Raw genomic sequence first — 17944 nt, 5'->3', positions numbered from 1 at the left:
CGAGAAGTGATTTGTTCGAAAACTGATCATTATTTCCCATTAGAATTTATTCTTATTTGTTCCAGACCCCCAAATGCTCCCCTGTTTAAACCTTTCTTATATACAGTACGTATCTAATATACTCTTTAATCTATGAACAAACACTTTCAGCACTCATTCCAGGAGTGTCTTTTAGGAAGTCAGCATATGGCATCTTCACTTTTTCACATATCAGTGCCTCCAAAATACTGTCATAGCTAACTGCTTTTCGTTTATCCAAATCAACAACCATTTTTCTACCTCTTCAATTGCTTGTGATCATTGTTTCTTTCACACCATTATCAACAGTAGTATTCTTGATTGTCCATTTCTTCAGCAACAAAAGTAAAAGACACCAAAAAAAATCACAGCACAATTTCCTGAAAGGTTAACAACTCCATGTTTAGGGGAAAACTGACTGTCATTCTCTCCTTTGTGGCCTAAGAGATACTTTCTGTCATGCTGATACATCATGGCAAAGGGTTGTGAGATCTAGAACCTAAGTTTTGTTCAGTAACCAAGACATTTTTTTCTGTGAACAACTTGGTCAAGAACTGAATTGTTCGGGATGGGATACTGAGTTTTAACTGTATCTTTATATTATAAGGACTTACTGTGGTACCTGGCATGAGGCAGGTGCTCAATTTTGTTTGACTGTATGAATATCCTGTCAGACAAAGTCAGTATAATGGGCATTTTGATAAGTAGATTACAAATTATCTGTTGTGTCTCTTGAAGGAATTACACAGTCTTGTTATATGATTGTTTCTAAATCAAATCTGCAGAGGTATTACATTGGAAGACCTGTCCTGTGACATATAGGCTGTTTGGAGAACTTTGTGTATTCAGGAAGTTTGCCTGGAGTTTTTGTTTGGTTTTTGGTTCACAGATTCTTTAGATGGGGCACTAAATGGTCTAGAAATGAAGGAGAGCCCTGTTCCAACTACCACCCTTTCTGTGGGGCAGAAAGAGACCTGCCATGTTTTTGAGCAGATGTTTGGGGCAGTGCATTTTGTTTTTTATTTATTTATTTTTAACTTTTTAAAATTGATTTCAGAGAGGAAGGGAGAGGGAGAGAGAGATGGAAACATCCATGATGAGAGAGAATCATTGATTGGCTGCCTCCTGCACGCTCCTTACTGGGGATGGAACCCACAATCCGGGCATATGCCCTGACCGGAAATTGAACCGTGATCTCCTGGTTCCTAGGTCAGTGCTCAACCACTGAGCAACACTGGCTAGCTGAGGCAGTGCATTTTAGATATGCAACTATCAGCATTTCCTCAAGGATTTTGGCTTCAAGGAGATCCAAATGGGGCTTAATCAACCATCTACTTTGTGAAGCTCCTGGGGTTGGGAACTATCTCTCTGATTGAGGACAGGGGCTGTATCTTGCGCTACTATTTCCTGTTTCTTATTTTATAAAGCAAATATTAAAAGGCAGCTAGGTCCTAGCTGGGTAGTTCAGTTGGTTAGAGCATTGTCCCCATACACCAAGGTTGCGGGTTATATTCCCCACTCGGGGTACATAAAAGAATCATTCAATTAATGCATATCAAATCAGTTTATTTTAAAAGGCTAGCTGATAGAAAATAAGAAAAAATAAACAAGTAAGCATTCTGCTGTGATGGGACAAAAGAAAAACTGAGAGGTACAGAGTAAGTCATTTAATTGAATTTAAGTGGCCAAGAGCAGCTTCCTCAGGAAGGCTGGGTTCTTTGTCAGTTTTAGCATCAGTTGTCTGTGGCACTGCTTGCTGCTCACTCAAAGACTGCACCTGTTTTGCTTTATTTTGTTTTGTTTTTATTGATTTTAGAGAGGAAGAGAGAGGGATAGAAACATCAATGATTAGAGAGAATCATTGATTGGCTGCCTCCTGCACACGCCTTTCCACCTGCCCCCCTCCCCCACTCCACCCCTATCCCGTCCCCCCAGGGATTGAGCCTGTAACCCGGGCGTGTGCCCTGACCAGGAATTGAATTGTGGCCTCCTGGTTCATAGGTCAACACTCAACCACTGAGCCATAAGAGCCAAGCAAGACTGAACCTGTTTTGAATAGTTATTTGTTCTATGTGTTGAACTAACTTGTAACCTCCTGTAGGTCATTGTGGTTCCCATGAGTCTACTGGGCACAAGATACAAGTTTTAGAAAATGTCTTGCCTGAGTTCAGCCCCCACAGGATGTAGGCAGGTTCGCTGGGGGACTTTCACCCCCTACCATCCCAAACCAGGGAGAATCTTGCTGCAGGTGCTGCTGTGTGTGCCATTGTTAACCTTTCATCACCTACTTTTCAAGAAGTAAAGCTTTCAGCCAGGCTGAGTGGTACCCTCCTTTTGGGAACTCTGGGACGCTTGGAGAACTTAAATAAACTTGAGTTCAGCCTTCAGATCTCTTGTCTTCAGGAACTCCAGTCTGAAGATTTAAACCACAGATAAGAAGTAGCAAAGAGGTTGGAACCCTGAGTCACAGTGGCACTGCGTTCTAGTGAATAGTAGTAAACACCTTGTCTCAGTCTAAATGCAAAATGAAATGAATAATGTCTGCCTTGCATGACGTAAATTCTTCTTTTGAAGATCAAATAAGGTATGTTTGAGAAAGTTCTTAAAAAATAAGTGCTACTCAAAACGCAGAGTGTAAGCTTGGGTGCCTGGAGGAGTTTGGTCCCAGAGCATAGGTATACGCTGGAATGTGTATGAGGTAACAGTGTTCTGGTGTTTGTTTCCTGAAGTATCTAGAAGTTTCAGTTCCCTTATAGCACATTCCCTCATATCTGTAAGCAGAAGGTGAGATGGAATGTTGAGGGTAAGTTCTTCGATAAAAGCTGTCCTCAAATCCTTATCACATGGAATCTCCCAGGAAGTTCACACCCTAATAATGAACCTTGGGTCTAGTGGAAGGGTTAAAAGTCAATGCTAACTCATAGTGATGTGTGGAGGAGACTTGGAGGATGGATATGGTTCTTTGGACTCTATAATCATAATGTTTATGTGTCCAGGTAGCATTAAGTAAAAAATATTCCAGTTCCTAAAAAAATCTGGTGGGTTTGTGTGTGTGTGTGTGTGTGTGTGTGTGTGTGTGTGTGTGTGTGTATGTGTTTGATTTGTGCTTGTGTACTTGAAGTTAGGGAAGGATGCTATTCTAGGAACATCTTCATTTTCACAGTACTCTTTCTGTGTAGGCATCTTTGTCAGTCTGATTGTCTGATTATGTATATTGTATTTGCTTTTTCTCTGAGATTTCACTTGCAGCAGGGAATCTGGGGCTTTCATCATTGCTTAGAGCAGTGGTCAGCAAACCGCGGCTCTCAAGCCACATGCGGCTCTTTGGCCCCTTGAGTTTTTAGCAAAGGCCAGCTTAGGAGTACCCTAATTAAATTAATAACAATGTACCTACCTATATAGTTTAAGTTTAAAAAATTTGGCTCTCAAAAAGAAATTTCAATCGTTGTACTTGTTGATATTTGGCTCTGTTGACTAATGAGTTTGCCGACCACTGGTGACAGAGCATTTCTGTCACTTAGCAATTCAGAGGACATAGGCTCTAGAACAGGGGTGGGTAATGTCCGGCCCAACCACCTGCAGCCCCTCCCCCTGGCCAGCCCCACCCCTGATTGACCCCACCCCACCTTGATCAGGATCAGGGGCGGGCCGGCCGGCCCCTGGCTGGGCCCACCCGCCCCAATTGGGGAGGCAGGTCAGACCCCACCTGTGCACGAATTTGTGCACCGGGCCTCTAATACTAGTATAAAATGGATATATGAAGGTAAACTTAAAACTTAGGAAACAGATTTTGATTATATGTATAAAAGCAGTTTAGAATATATCTATTTTGTATTGATAACAATTTTTAAATTGTAATATTTTAATAGCTACCTATATCTTGGTGAAAGGAGTGTCTCTCTGTTGACTGGAAGCATCCCTAAATTGAAAAGCAGTGTCGCATAGGATGTTAAAGAAGATACTTGTCTTAGCCAGCCCTCATCCTAGATGTAGACAACTACTTCTCACTGTGTCCTCATATGGTGGGAGGAGAAGAGACCATGCTCTGTCTTCTTCTTATAAAGACATTGATCCCATCATGGGGGATCAATGTCCTCATGACCTCATATAAAACTAAGGACTTCCCAAAGACCGCATCTCCAGGTTAGAGCTTCAACCTATGATTTTGGGGGTTGGGGGCACACATTCAGTCCATAATAATACTTAAAAACTTCTAAGCCTCAATTTTATTATCTTTAAAAATAGAAATTATACTTACCTACAAGGTGATTCTGAGATGATAATGCTTAATAAGCTTAAGAATAGTAAGCTCTCAAAAACGGTAGTAGCTGCTACTGTGATGATTGTTAACTTTATCATATTTCAGAATAAAATGCTAGAAGCATTTTTGGTATTTGTTGCAAGACTGAGTTGGATTAATTCTTACAGTTTTAAGAATCAGTAAATGCATTTTAATGTTTTTCTTCATGCTTGTGAGCTGGAAGATAGGAATGCTGTTCTATGAACATTCTTCAGTTCCACAGTCTTTATGTCAGTCTGCTTTCTAATTATGTAATGTCTTTGCTTTGTCTCTGAACTTTTATCTATCTCTTTCTGCATTCTTCTCCCTTGGTCTCTGTCACTCTCTGTTCTTGAGTTAATGTTCTCTTCTCTTCCACTTCTTTTTCTCACCATTCACTATAAAATATGATAGTTTACTTTGTTATATTTTTTAATCTTAGTTTTATTTCAAAAGCTTATTTTACTGGCTTACATAACCATCTATCTTTTCTGCCCCCACACAAAGTCCTGCTTTCCCAGACTATGATCAGGACAGGCTGGTGGTGTCAAAGACCTGACTTTGCCCTCCCTGGGTTTTTTTATTGCTCGTGCTGAGCTGGGCATGTAGGAATAAAGTTTTATGGTGGTAGATTCTGCTTAAAAGAGGAAGCTGCTTAAGGTATCATGTATTAGGTATACAATGACTAACTGCTTTTCCCCCAGACATAACCATGAAGAAGCCCTCCTCCCTCCCCCAGCCTTTTTGGATTCTCCTCCTAGCACTGTTTTGCTCCTCATTCCCAGCGTATAGTGACTATTAAGGCATCAGGCCTCCCTTTACTTTTGTTTTCTCAGCCTTTGTAACATAAACAGAATTGTTTTATATCTGCTAAGAGAAAATTAGTCATTCAACAGACTGTATTTTTCTACATTTAGCAACTGGCATTTACACAGTAGACTTTCTTTTATAACAAATAGCATATCCTTCAACCATGGTAAATAAAATCATATTGAATAGGTGTAGCTACACTTAATTATGGATTCCATGCTCTAGTTGATGTAAGCTTATTATAGATTTACTTTATAAGACTTGTTTATGGCTGAATGAATGAAGTTGCATAAAAGTTATTTTCAGTTTTTTTAAGAAAAGGCTTACCATATTTTCCAGCGTATAAGACGACTTTTTAACCCAGGAAAATCTTCTATACGCCCAGTTGTCTTATACGCTGGAAAATACGGTATTTAATTAGCTATGAATTTTTAAAAAAATTATAACAAAACTCATTTTAAAATTGTCACTATCGGCCTGGCCAGTGTGGCTCAGCTGTTGAGGGTCGACCCAGGAACCAAGAGGTCACTGGTTCCATTCCTGATCAGGGCATATGCCTGGGTTTCGGGCTCAGTCCCCAGTAGGGGGCATGTAGGAGGCAACCGAGTGATGATTTCTTTCTCATTGGTGTTTCTATCTCTCTATCCCTCTTCCTTCCTCTCTCTCTAAAAATCAATAAAAACATTTTTTTAATAATTGCCACGATCAGTCAAGCAATAATACAAAGATTGACTACTTGGGTGCTGTTTGTTTGACTAATGTATGTGCCAGGAAAGGCAAAAAGCATGATGTGAATATATATTACTTAGAGAATATGAAAATTCTTTCATATATAATGGATTTTATTCTTTTTAAAAAAATATTTATTGTTGAAAGTATTATATATGTCCCCTCTTTTGCCCATTGACCTCTTCTAGCCAACCCCCAATCCTTACCCTAGGCCTTCACCACACTATTGTCTGTGTCTATGGGTTATGCATATATGCATACCAGTTCTTCGGTTGATCTCTTCCCGCCTACCTTGCCTCTGAGATTCAATAGTGTGTTCCATGCTTCTATGTCTCTGGATTTATTTTGTTCTTAGATTCCACATATGAGTGAGAACATGTGATACTTAACTGGCTTATTTTGCTTAGCATAATATTTTCCAGGTCTCTCCATATTGTCTTAAAGGGTAAGAGATCCTTCTTTTTTACTGTTGCATAGTATTCCATTGTGTAGATATACCACAGCTTTTTTATCCACTCATCTGCTGATGGGCACTTGGGCTGTTTCCGGATCTTAGCTATTGTAAATTGTGCTGCAATGAACATAGGAGTGCATATGTTCAAACTCCTTTCTAAGGTGTTTTGGGTTTCTTATGATATATTCCTAGAAGTGGGATCACTGGGTCAAATGGCAGTTCCATCTTTATTTTTTTGAGAAAACTCCATACTGTTTTCCACAGCGGCTGCACCAGTCTGCATTCCCACCAGCAGTGCACGTGGGTTCCTTTTTCTCCGAATCCTCACCAGCACTTGTCCGTTTGTTGATTTGTTGATAATAGCCATTCTGACAGGTGTGAGATGGTATCTCATTGTCGTTTTGATTTGCATCTCTCGGATGATTAGTGACTTTGAGCATTTTTTCTTCCGCCTTCACCACTCTTACTCAACATAGTTCTGGAAGAGCAATCAGACAAGAAGAAAAAACAGAAAGCATCCAAATTGGAAAGGAGGAAGTAAAACTGTTATCATTTGCAGATGATGTGATATTGTACATAGAAAACCCCAAAAACTCCACCAGAAAACTACTAGATTCCATAAATGAATTCGGCAATGTAGCAGGATACAAAACCAACACCCAGAAATCGATGGCATTTTTATACACCAATAATGAATTCTCAGAAAGAGAAAGTAAAAAAATAATCCCATTTACCAATGCAACAAAAAAATCAAGAAACATAGGAACAAACTTAATAAAGGAGGTAAAAGACCTGTACTCGGAAAACTACAGGATGTTGAAAAAAAGAGAGAGAGGAAGATATAAAAAAGTGGAAGAATATACAGTGTTCATGGATTGGTAGAATCAACATCATTAAAATGTCCATACTACCCAAAGCAATCTACAGATTCAACACAATTCCTATTAATGGCATATTTCACAGATCTAGAACAAGTACTCTAAAAATTCATATGGAATAAAGAAAGACCCGGAATAGCCACAGCAATCTCAAGAAAGAACAAAGTTGGAGGGATCACAATACCAGACATCAAGCTATACAACAAGGCCACTGTAATCAAAACAGCCTGGTACTGACACAAGAACAGGCACCATAGATCAATGTAACAGAAAGAGAACCCAGAAATCAGCCCAAGCCATTTCACTCAATTATTTTTTGACAAAGGAGGTAAGAGCGTACAATGGTGTTGGGAAAATTGGACAGATACATACAAAACAATAAAACAACCACCAACTTACACCATACAGAAGAATAAACCCAAAATGGTTAAAATACTCAAGTGTAAATTGTGAAACCACAAAAATCCCAGAAGAAACCATAAGCAGCAAAATCTTAGACATCTCTAGTAGCAATATGTTTGCCAGTACATCTCCTAGGGCCATTGTTGGCAAACTGCGGCTCGCGAGCCACATGCGGCTCTTTGGCCCCTTGAGTGTGGCTCTTCCACAAAATACCACGGCCTGGGCAAGTCTATTTTGAAGAAGTGGCATTAGAAGAAGTTTAAGTTTAAAAAATTTGGCTCTCAAAAGAAATTTCAATCATTGTACTGTTGATATTTGGCTCTGTTGACTAATGAGTTTGCCCACCACTGTCCTCGGGCAAGGGAAACAATCGAGAAAATCCAGAATATGAAAATTCTGATAGACTATTTTAGGTTGCTGAAAAATACTTCTGGTAGGTGAAAAATTTTATCTCACTTTCATTTTTGGAGACATTCTTAACATATAAAAATTGTATCCTGTGACCCCCCATAAAAATTGTATCCTGTGACCCCCCCCCAAAAAAAAAAAAATAAGGCACAAACAAGGTGTTTATTTCCTTTAAATTAGTTGTGCTCTTTCATGAAACAAAATTTAATGATATATTTATATGGCAAATCACCTGAAAAGATGTTCAACATCATTAGCCATTAGAGTAATGCAAATTAAAACCAATATCATTACACACCTGTCATCATGGCTAAATTAAAAAATAGTAACAATGCCGATTCCTGGCCAAGGGTGTGGAGAAGCTGCATCTCTCGGACATTGCTGGTGGGAATATAAAGTGGTACAGCAACTCTGATGGCAGTGTCTTTAAAAATTAAGCATGCAATTTTCATTCAACTCAGCCACCATATTCCGAGGGTGTTTACACCGGTCAATTGAAAATTTATTTTCATGTGAAAACCTATACAGGAATGCTTATAGCAGTTTTCTTTGTTAGCTTAGCTATTCCTCAACAGGTGAATGGTTGAACACAATATGGTGCATTCATACCATGAATATACTACTTCACAATAAAAAGGCACTAACTGTTCACACATGCAGTAACCTAGATGAATCTCCATAGAAATGTGAGTGGAGCATGGAACAGGGTGCAGAATCTTGGAGGGAAGGTGGGGGAGGGTGGGTGGGTGGGTGGGAGGTAATCAACCAAAGAACTTGTATGCATATATGCATAACCCATGGACACAGACAATAGGGTGGTGAAGGCCTGGTGCTGGAGCGGGGAAGCAGGAGTGGGCTGGAGGAAGGCAATCGGGGAAAATGGGGACATATGTAATGCTTTCAACAATAAAGATTAAAAATAAAATAATTTTTTAAAAAAAGAAATGTGAGTGGAAAAAGGTAATCTCAAAAGGTTACATACTGTATGATTCCATTTATATAACTTTCTTAAAAATGACAAAAAGCACAGAAATGAACAGATTAGTGGTTGGCAGAGATTAGGGAGGGAAGTGGGTGTGTGTGGCTATGAAAGGCCAATAGGATGTTTCTTTGTGATGATGGAAATGTTCTGAATTTTAACTGATATCAGTGTTGATATCCCAATTGTCAGACTGCACTAGAATTTTGCAAGATGTTACCATTGGTGGAAACTAGTAAAGGGTACATGGGATTGCTTTGTGTTATTTCTTAAAACTACATGTATGTGAATCTATAATGATCTCAAAATTAAAAGATTACTTTAAAAATATATAATGAGTTATAATATGAATATTCTGATGAAACAGTATTTCCTCCCCACACATACTTCTTAATTATTTTAGTCTCATTTATTGGTGGTTCATTTGATCATTCTTTTATTCATTTCAGAAATAATTATTCTAAAACCAGTGTCATCACCAGCTTGTCACTGTTTTAGAATTTAGCACATAGAGGACACTACTTTATTGGTTACTTAGTAGTAAGTTCTACAGATAGTTTTTATCACTTAAATGTACTTTCTATAGGTGTACTTGGGGGCCTTGGTAACATTAGCTATAAAATATTCAAAAAATTGTCCAGGGTAAAAATACTGCGGCTGTGCTTCATGGTGTAAAACTCATGGGCCTTGATTACACATTCATCTGTGTACAAGAGCGGAAAAAAATAATCAGCTACTGCCGGCGGGCACTTGCTCACCTTTAAAGAGTATGTGAGTTTCTCTACCCGCAGATGTCCTGGCAGGCCCCTATGTTTTCCTAAGAGACGGCATTCTTTCTCCGGTTCAACTTTGGACTTATCTGACACCATTGAATGTGATCTGGGAACTTTTCTGAACATGTACCTTTGAGCTCTAGGCACCTCAAAAGCTGGGTTTAGAGAGACAATAGTGCTTAAGGATCACCTGGAGAATCATGTCTTAGTTTTCTGATTTGGTGAAAGTCAGCCTCTGGATTAGCCAGAGCTATGGAAGGCTCTCTTGTTGGTCTGCAGCCCTCCTATCCCCAAGAGAATGCTTTTTTGCTGTGAATTGTGCTTTTGACATAGTACCAGGGGTGCCAGTGTCTAATGAATGAAATGGGGTATTTGGTGACTGGAAATGAAATTTTATAATCTTAAGACTAGAAGGGACTATTTTTTCCTAATTAGTGGAAGAGTTGAGGGGGGTGCCAGGAGACTTCCTCACTTGCCCTCACAGCATATCATATCGTGGGTGCCCCATTTTGTGGTCAGATAAAGCCAGCCCTAACCGCAGCCACAGCAGGTGTGGGTCACAGAGACAGAAAGCATTTCCTGTCGGCCTTGTAGACTTGTCAGGTGCCCTCCTCACCTCCTTTTTTGACCCTTTCTAGAGGATTCCTACAGCCTTGTGATCCTGGTTTGAACAGTGAATTTTGGCCAAAGAACAAGATTAAACCAAATTTTTGGCTTTGAACTTTGGAACATGAATGTATGTTCCAGTGAGTTGTGCTGTAGCATGAAGGGATTTTCCCTAGAAGTAATGTAAATTAGATTAGACCCAGTCTAGCTCACTATAATTTATTTAATCTAGCATCTGTCTGAACCTTAATATTCCATTATAATATCCCATAGAAAACTCAGCTCTCATTTATCTTTCATCAGGTTTCTCCTGGGGATGATCTTTGGTCATTTTTTTTACCTGTTTGTCTGCTATGGCCAGAGAGGATGCAATAGCCAGGAGTACCCAAGAGTCTTGGGCAGACGGGCAGTGATGGTGGTCTGGGTTCTTTGGTGGCTCTGTGCATTTCTTTACTTTGCAGAAAAATATCTAATGGCATCTAGCACCATCTTTGATGATGGAAAGGAAAAGGAACTTGTGCATACCTCAGATACAAAGGAGGACAGTGTAGAATTGTCCATGTGTGGAAATGTATAGAAACAGTGGTAGCATGAGACTAATGGGTTGAAAATCTAGGTTACTAATGGGTCCTCGCTGGTTTGGCTCAGTGGATAGAGCGTTGGCCTACGGACTGAAGGGTCCCAGGTTTAATCCCGGCCAAGGGCACATGCCTGGGTTGCAGGCTCCATCCCAGTAGGGAGTGTGCAGGAGGCAGCTGATCAATGATTCTCTCTCATCATTGATATTTCTATCTCTCCCTTTCCCTTCCTCTCTGAAATCAATAAAGAAATATATATATATTTTTAAAAAGGTTACTAATGGTACATAGTCTGGTGTACAAATGAGCAATGTAATTTTAGTCACTTTAGTTTTTTTCTTTGTCATTGTCATTAAATCCAGAAATTTAGTGTTAACATTGCATCTAATTTTTTTTTCTTGTCTTTTGTAGTCTCAAACCATGAATTATGTGGGACAGCTGGCCGGGCAGGTGATTGTCACTGTGAAGGAGCTCTACAAGGGTATTAACCAAGCCACCTTGTCTGGCTGCATCGATGTCATTGTGGTACGGCAGCAGGATGGCACCTATCAGTGTTCACCTTTTCATGTTCGGTTTGGGAAGCTGGGAGTCCTGAGATCCAAAGAGAAAGTGGTGAGTGCAGGGCACAGCCTGTTCTCCAGGAGGGTGAAAAGTTAGGTGACAGTAATGAGTAAATCATTACTATGGCTCTCTGGGTCTTTTGTCTTAAATTTGTATGATGTTAAAGACAATGGTGTGAGAAGTCAACCTTATTTGCATTTTGAAGTTGCTTCTAAATTCAAAAAGCCCTACTACAGTAAGTCCCTCCAAAGGAAATCTCCCTGTATTATTTAGACTGAAAATTATTTTGATAATCCTATGTGCTGCAGCTCAGAAGAGCAAAACAAAACCAGAGTTATAAATGGGGGTGTTAGGTGTATTTAGAAGAAGTTCCATTACCTTAGGTAGCATTTTAAATTATTTAGGGTAATGCCTTCATAACAATTCTGAGTGGAATCGACCGACATAATCAAGAATATGTTACATTTGTTTCAACAGTTAATGCTAAATTTTTTTGTTTGTTTTGACAAAGCTGTAAAATCTTATTTGTCATGTAAATTTTGTTGATAATCAGGACTTGTCTCCAAATCCAACTGGAATGCAAACACACAGTCCATAAGCTGGTTAACTTCTATTTATTTTAGGGAAGATTCATTTAAAAAGACATTTGTGTTGGCTTTTCTTTCTCTTACATTTTCTTGCCTTCAGGTAATGGAGCAACTGGAAGGTAAGGTTTGTTAATACATTTGATGTCAATCTAGTCAGAAAATTGAGCTAATAATAAAACTTTGCAGGTACATACTACTCTTGGCCCACAATATCTACCTAAACAGTGTGGGGAGATTTTGTCAAGATTTTAAAGCACGATAAAAGACCCACACCATTTTCTGAAATAGAACTACAGTGTATGTACTAGAGGACCACTGGCATAACATCTATTTTCAGATTTGGACTATTTCACATAGCAGATCTTATTCCTTAAAATAGAAATTTCCCTTTATGTTAATTAAATTTAGATTATTTTGAAAGTGAAAGATAAGGTTTATTGATTTCACAGAGTAGATTGAAAAAAAAATCTCATTTTTCTAGGTATTAGCAAAATCAGTATTCCACTGGAGAGCCGCATTTCAGGAGTCAGGGTTTGTATGGTCTGGCCTCTGTTTAGAGTCACCCTTTGGAAACCAAAAGTAGTTGCAACTTGCTTAGTGACATTGAAACTTTCCATTGCAAAACAGTGTTTAGCCACAATTAACCTCTCTGGAATTTTTCTTTCTTTCTGGTACCACTAAGCTACAGTACTTTCACATTGCATCTGCTTTGGTAGAATCAGTAGTAAGCTGTTTATGCATTGAAACTTGCCATTAGTTGCTCAAGGATCTATTTGTAAAACGGCTTCAAAGGCATTGTTTATTTTTGCTGTGGTTTGGGTTTTGTTTTGTTTTTTTTTTTTTTTGTGTGTGTGTGTGTGTGTGTGTGTGTGTGTGTGTGTGTGTGTATCAGATTGAATAAGTCTCTGGTCTTTCAAAATGGAACTTATGTATATATAAGCAATTGTGCATCTCAAATGATACCTTTTTCTGCATGCTGTATGACTCTAAGAAAGTAATACAGTTTCTGTACAAGGTTACACAAATCATTGTGTTAAATATGTTAATTTCTTCTTTTCCACTCCTGGCTTGATATCCCAGAAACTTAAAAGATATTTTGGGGAGGAAATTTGGCTATTTGACCAAAACACAGATTTCCTGTAACAATAAAACCATGTCCGCCTTGAGATTACCTGGCAATTTAGATTAACTATTAGTCTTATTTTAGGTCAGTTTGGATTAGGGAAAGCAATTTATTGATTTTAAACTAAGACAATTTTCAAATATGGTGCCACCTATGAACTGAACTTTAGAAAAAAATATATATTTTATTGATTTCAGAGAGAGGAAAGGAGAGGGAGAAAGATTGAAACATTAAAGATGAGAGAGAATCATTCATCGGCTGCCTCCTGCACACTTCCTACTGGGGATCCAGCCACAACCCCAGCATCTGTCCATGGTTGGAATCGAACCTGGGACCCTTCAGTCCTTAGGCTGATGTTCTGTCCACTGAGCCAAACTGGCTAGGGCTATGAACTGAACTTTAAGGTGAAATCATAATCACCTTAAAAACCTCTGGTTAGAGAAAATAATAATTTTCCCACTGCCATTGGTATGTTCTTGTTTGATAGAATACCAATACTCCCAGTATTTTTCATAACTCAGGAGTTTAATTTTAGAAGGCAAAACTGCACTTGATATTTTAAAATATATTTTTGTTGATGTAACACAAAACATTATTTGATTACTTATTAAAGTTAAATCACCAAGTGTATTAGGAAAGACAATTTTCATTGTGGATGACAAAAATCCACCTCACACTAGCTTAAGCAAAAGGAGAATTTACTGGTTTGCGTGACTAAAGTCCAGGGACATTTGAATTAATCAGGCTTTATTTAGAGTCTCTGAAGGTATTACCAGAACTCTTTCTCTCCACCTCTCAGGTACACTTCCCTTTGTGTATATTCTAATACAAGATGGCCACCAGTACCTCTAGGCTTACTTCCCATTAACTCAGCAACCCCAGTGGAAAGAGAGGTTTCCCTTCCTACACTTGAAAGTGCTCAGATGTTTATTGACGATTTTCCCAGTGAGGACCATGCAGAGTTAAGTACACTTAGATTATGGACTATTCTATTTATATTTATATCATGTTTTTATCTACAGAGTGGGGCAAAAGTAGGTTTGCAGTTATAAGTAGGAGAAAACAGTTTATTCATGTATTATTATTTGTTACTAGAGGCCTGGTGCACGAAATTCAGCCCAGCCTGCACTCTCTCCAATCTGGGACCTTTTGGGGGATGTCTGACTGCCAGTTTAGGTCCAATCCCCAGGATCGAGCCTAAACCGGCAATTGGACATCTCTCTCACAATCCTGGACCTCTGGCTCCTAATCACTCATCTGCCTGCCTGCCTGGTTGCCCCTAACTGCCCCCCCCCCCCGCCAGCCTGATTGCCCCTCACTGCCTCTGCGTGCCAGCCTGATCATCCCTAACTACCCCTCCCCCCGCCAGCCTGGTCACCTCTTATTGCCTCCCCTGCCAGCCTGGTCGCCCCTAACTGCCCCCCCTGCCAGCCTGGTTGCCCCCAACTGCCCCCCCCTGCTGGCCTGTTCTCCCCCAACTGCCCCCCCCCCCACCGGCCTGGTTGCCCCACACAGCCTGCTGTTCAATCGTTTGGTCGCCCCTCACTAACCCCCATTCTAGCCTGGTTGCCCCACGTAGCCTGCTGTTCAGTTGTTTGGTCATCCCTCACTAAACCCCTGCCGGTCTGGTCATAAGCAGCCATCTTGTGAGGGAGTGAGGGTCAATTTGCATATTACCTCTTTATTATATAGGATTGTGTTATTTTTCATATGAACAACTATAAATAGATTTTTGTCCCAGCCTATATGTTTGCCTTTATATCCCTTTATCAGTCTAAAACTAGAGTTTACAAGGTTATTCATAAAAGTTTTAAAAGTTGGTATTTTATTATTGTACAGTTATCAGATTAAAAGAATTGATTCACAGCCTAGAGATAAACAACTACATTACTTTTAAGTGATATAATAGTAGTTGATATTGTATATAATCACTCCTCACTTTGCATGGTGGTACAGACCCATAAAAATGACTGCACAAGCTGAAACTGTGCAAAGAAATTTTTTATAATCAATGAGAAGATTAGGATTCTTCTATAACCTTTATAAATATTTGTCATAACTTTAAAAATTCTTTTTTTTAATTTTTATTTTCTAAAAATATTTATTGCTAAAAGTATTACATGACCTCTCCCAGCCCGCCCTTGTCTCCCACCCCATGCCTTTACCACCCTATTGTCTGTGTCCATGGGTTATGCATATATGCATACAAATTCTTTGATTGCTCTCTTCCTACCTATCCACCCCTGACTTCCCTCTGAGATTCGACAGTCTGTTCCATGCTTCGGTCTCTGGATCTATTTTGTTCAACAGTTGTATTTTGTTCATTAAATTCCACATATGAGTGAGATCATGTGATACTTGTCTTTCTCTGACTGGCTTATTTAGCATAGCATAATACTCTCCAGGTCCCTCCATGCTGTCTCAAAGGGTAAGAGATCCTTCTTTTTTAAAAAAAAAATATATTTTATTGATTTTTTTTACAGAGAGGAAGGGAGAGGGAAAGAGCTAGAAACATCAATGAGAGAGAAACATCGATCAGCTGCCTCTTGCACACCTCCTACTGGGGATGTGCCCGCAACCAAGGTATATGCCCTTTACCGGAATCAAACCTGGGACCTTTCAGTCTGCAGGCTGATGCTCTATCCACTGAGCCAAACCAGTTAGGGCAGAGATCCTTCTTTTTTACTGCTGCATAGTATTCCATTGTGTACATGTACCACAGCTTTTTTATCCACTCATCTACTGATGGGCACTTGAGCTATTTCCAGATCTTAGCTATTGTAAATTGGGCTGCTATGAATGTAGAGGTGCATACATTCTGTCTGATTGGTATTTCTTAGGATATATTCTTAGAAGTGGGATCACTAGGTTAAATGGCAGTTCCATGTTTAATTTTTTGAGGAAACTCCATACTGTTTTCCATAACGGCTGCACCAGTCTGCATTCCCACCAGCAGTGTACTAGGGTTCCCTTTTCTCCACATCCTCACCAATGCTTGTCATATGTTGATTTGTTGATGGTAGCCATTCTGACAGGTGTGAGGCGATACCTCATTGTCCTTTTAATTTGCATCTCTCTGATGATCAGTGACTTTGAGCATTTTTTCATATGTCTCTTGGCCTTCTGTATGTCCACTTTGGAGAAGTGTCTATATAGGTCCTTTGCCCATTTTTTAATTGGATTGTTTGTCTTTTATTAAGTTGTATGCATTCCTTATATATTTTGGATATTAACCCTTTATCAGATGTATCATTGCCAAATGTTTTCTCATACAGTGGGTTCCCTTTTCATTTTGTTGATAGTGTCTTTTACTGTGCAGAAGATTTTTATTCTGATGTAGTCCCATTTGTTTATTTTCTCCTTAGTTTCCCTTGCCCTAAAAGATGTAGCCACAAACATATTGCTATGAGAGATGTCTGAGATTTTGCTGCCCATGGTTTCTTCTTGGATTTTTATGGTTGCTCGACTTACATTTGTCTTTTATCCATTTTGAGTTTATTTTTGTGTATGGTGTAAGTTGGTGGTCTAGTTTCCTTTTTTGCATTTATCTGTCCAATTTTCCCAACACCGTTTATTCAAGAGACTGTCTTGACTCATTGTATGCTCTTGCCTCCTTTGTCAAATATTAATTGAGCATAATGGTTTGGGTTGATTTTTGGGTTCTCTGTTTTGTTCCATTGATCTATATACCTGTTCTTATGCCAGTACCAGGCTGTTTCGATTACAGTGGCTTCATAGTATAAATTGATAATCTAGTATTGTGATCCCTCTAAATTTGTTGTTCTTTCTCAAGATTGCTGCGGCTATTCAGGGTCTTTTTGGTTCCATATAAATTTTTGGAGTATTCTTTATCTTTGAAATAGGCCATTGGTATTTTAATAGGGATTGCATTGAATCTATAGCTTGCTTTGGGCAGTATGGACATTTTAATAATGTTTATTCTACCAAAACGTGAACACCATATATTCTTCCACTTGTTTATATCCTCATCTATCTCTTTCTTTTTTTAACGTCCTGTAGTTTTCTGAGTACAAATCTTTAATCTCCTTGGTTAAGTTCATTCCTAATTCTTTGTAAGTTTAAATCAGCTTCTAACTTTTCAGCCTTTGAACTTTCAATATCATGAGGTATCTTTGAGAATTCCTTTAACCTGAAATTTTTTTGCCTGTGTCACTTTGCTTAGGACCATCTTCATCACAACCACTTTCCTTCTTTGTGTGGATAAGCTCACCTTCACCAAGTTCCTTGGGCTGCAAATCTTGAGTCTCTTGAATGGCAGCAGGGTCACTGTTCTCACCATCAGCTATTTTCTTCTTCATTTTAAAAAAAATCTTCACCCAAGGACATATTTAGAAAGAGGAAGGTAAGGGTGGGGAGACAGGGGGGAGAGAGAGAAAGAAGCATCCATGTGAGAGAGAAACAGCAATAGGTTGCCTTCCATATGCTCCCCGACTGGGGATCAAACCTGCAACACTGGTATGTGCCCTGATCAAGAATAGAACTGGCAGTTTTTTGGTGTACGGGGCAGCGCTCAGCCACCTGAGCCACTCTATAACTGTTTACATTGCATTTGAATTCTACTTCTAATACTATTACTCTTTTTTTCTGTACTCCACTTTGATCTTGGCCAGTTTCCTTTTTCAATTATCTGTTTTTATAAAATGTTACATGAGTTTATTACCGGAGACGAGGCAGCACAACTCTGCTTTATTGTCTGAACCAAGTAACGGTGCTAGGACCAGTCACCCACAGACTTTGA

The 17944-nt window shown here is 39.2% G+C and overlaps 1 protein-coding gene across 1 annotated transcript in view; it reads left to right on the top strand.

The window, feature by feature from the left end:
* Window positions 1–17944, top strand: part of LPIN2 (lipin 2) — a 92436-nt gene that overhangs the window by 35531 nt on the left and 38961 nt on the right. The window contains exon 2 of the mRNA XM_054724017.1: window positions 11326–11526. Coding sequence (XP_054579992.1) covers window positions 11335–11526 — 192 coding nt within the window. The 5' untranslated portion in view covers window positions 11326–11334. The remainder of the gene's footprint in view (window positions 1–11325; window positions 11527–17944) is intronic.

Source organism: Eptesicus fuscus, chromosome 12, assembly GCF_027574615.1.
Source record: "Eptesicus fuscus isolate TK198812 chromosome 12, DD_ASM_mEF_20220401, whole genome shotgun sequence".
In the NCBI taxonomy this organism is placed as follows: Eukaryota; Metazoa; Chordata; class Mammalia; order Chiroptera; family Vespertilionidae; genus Eptesicus; species Eptesicus fuscus.
Note: the sequence above shows the minus strand (reverse complement) of the source record. Positions and strands in the feature narration are given on the sequence as shown.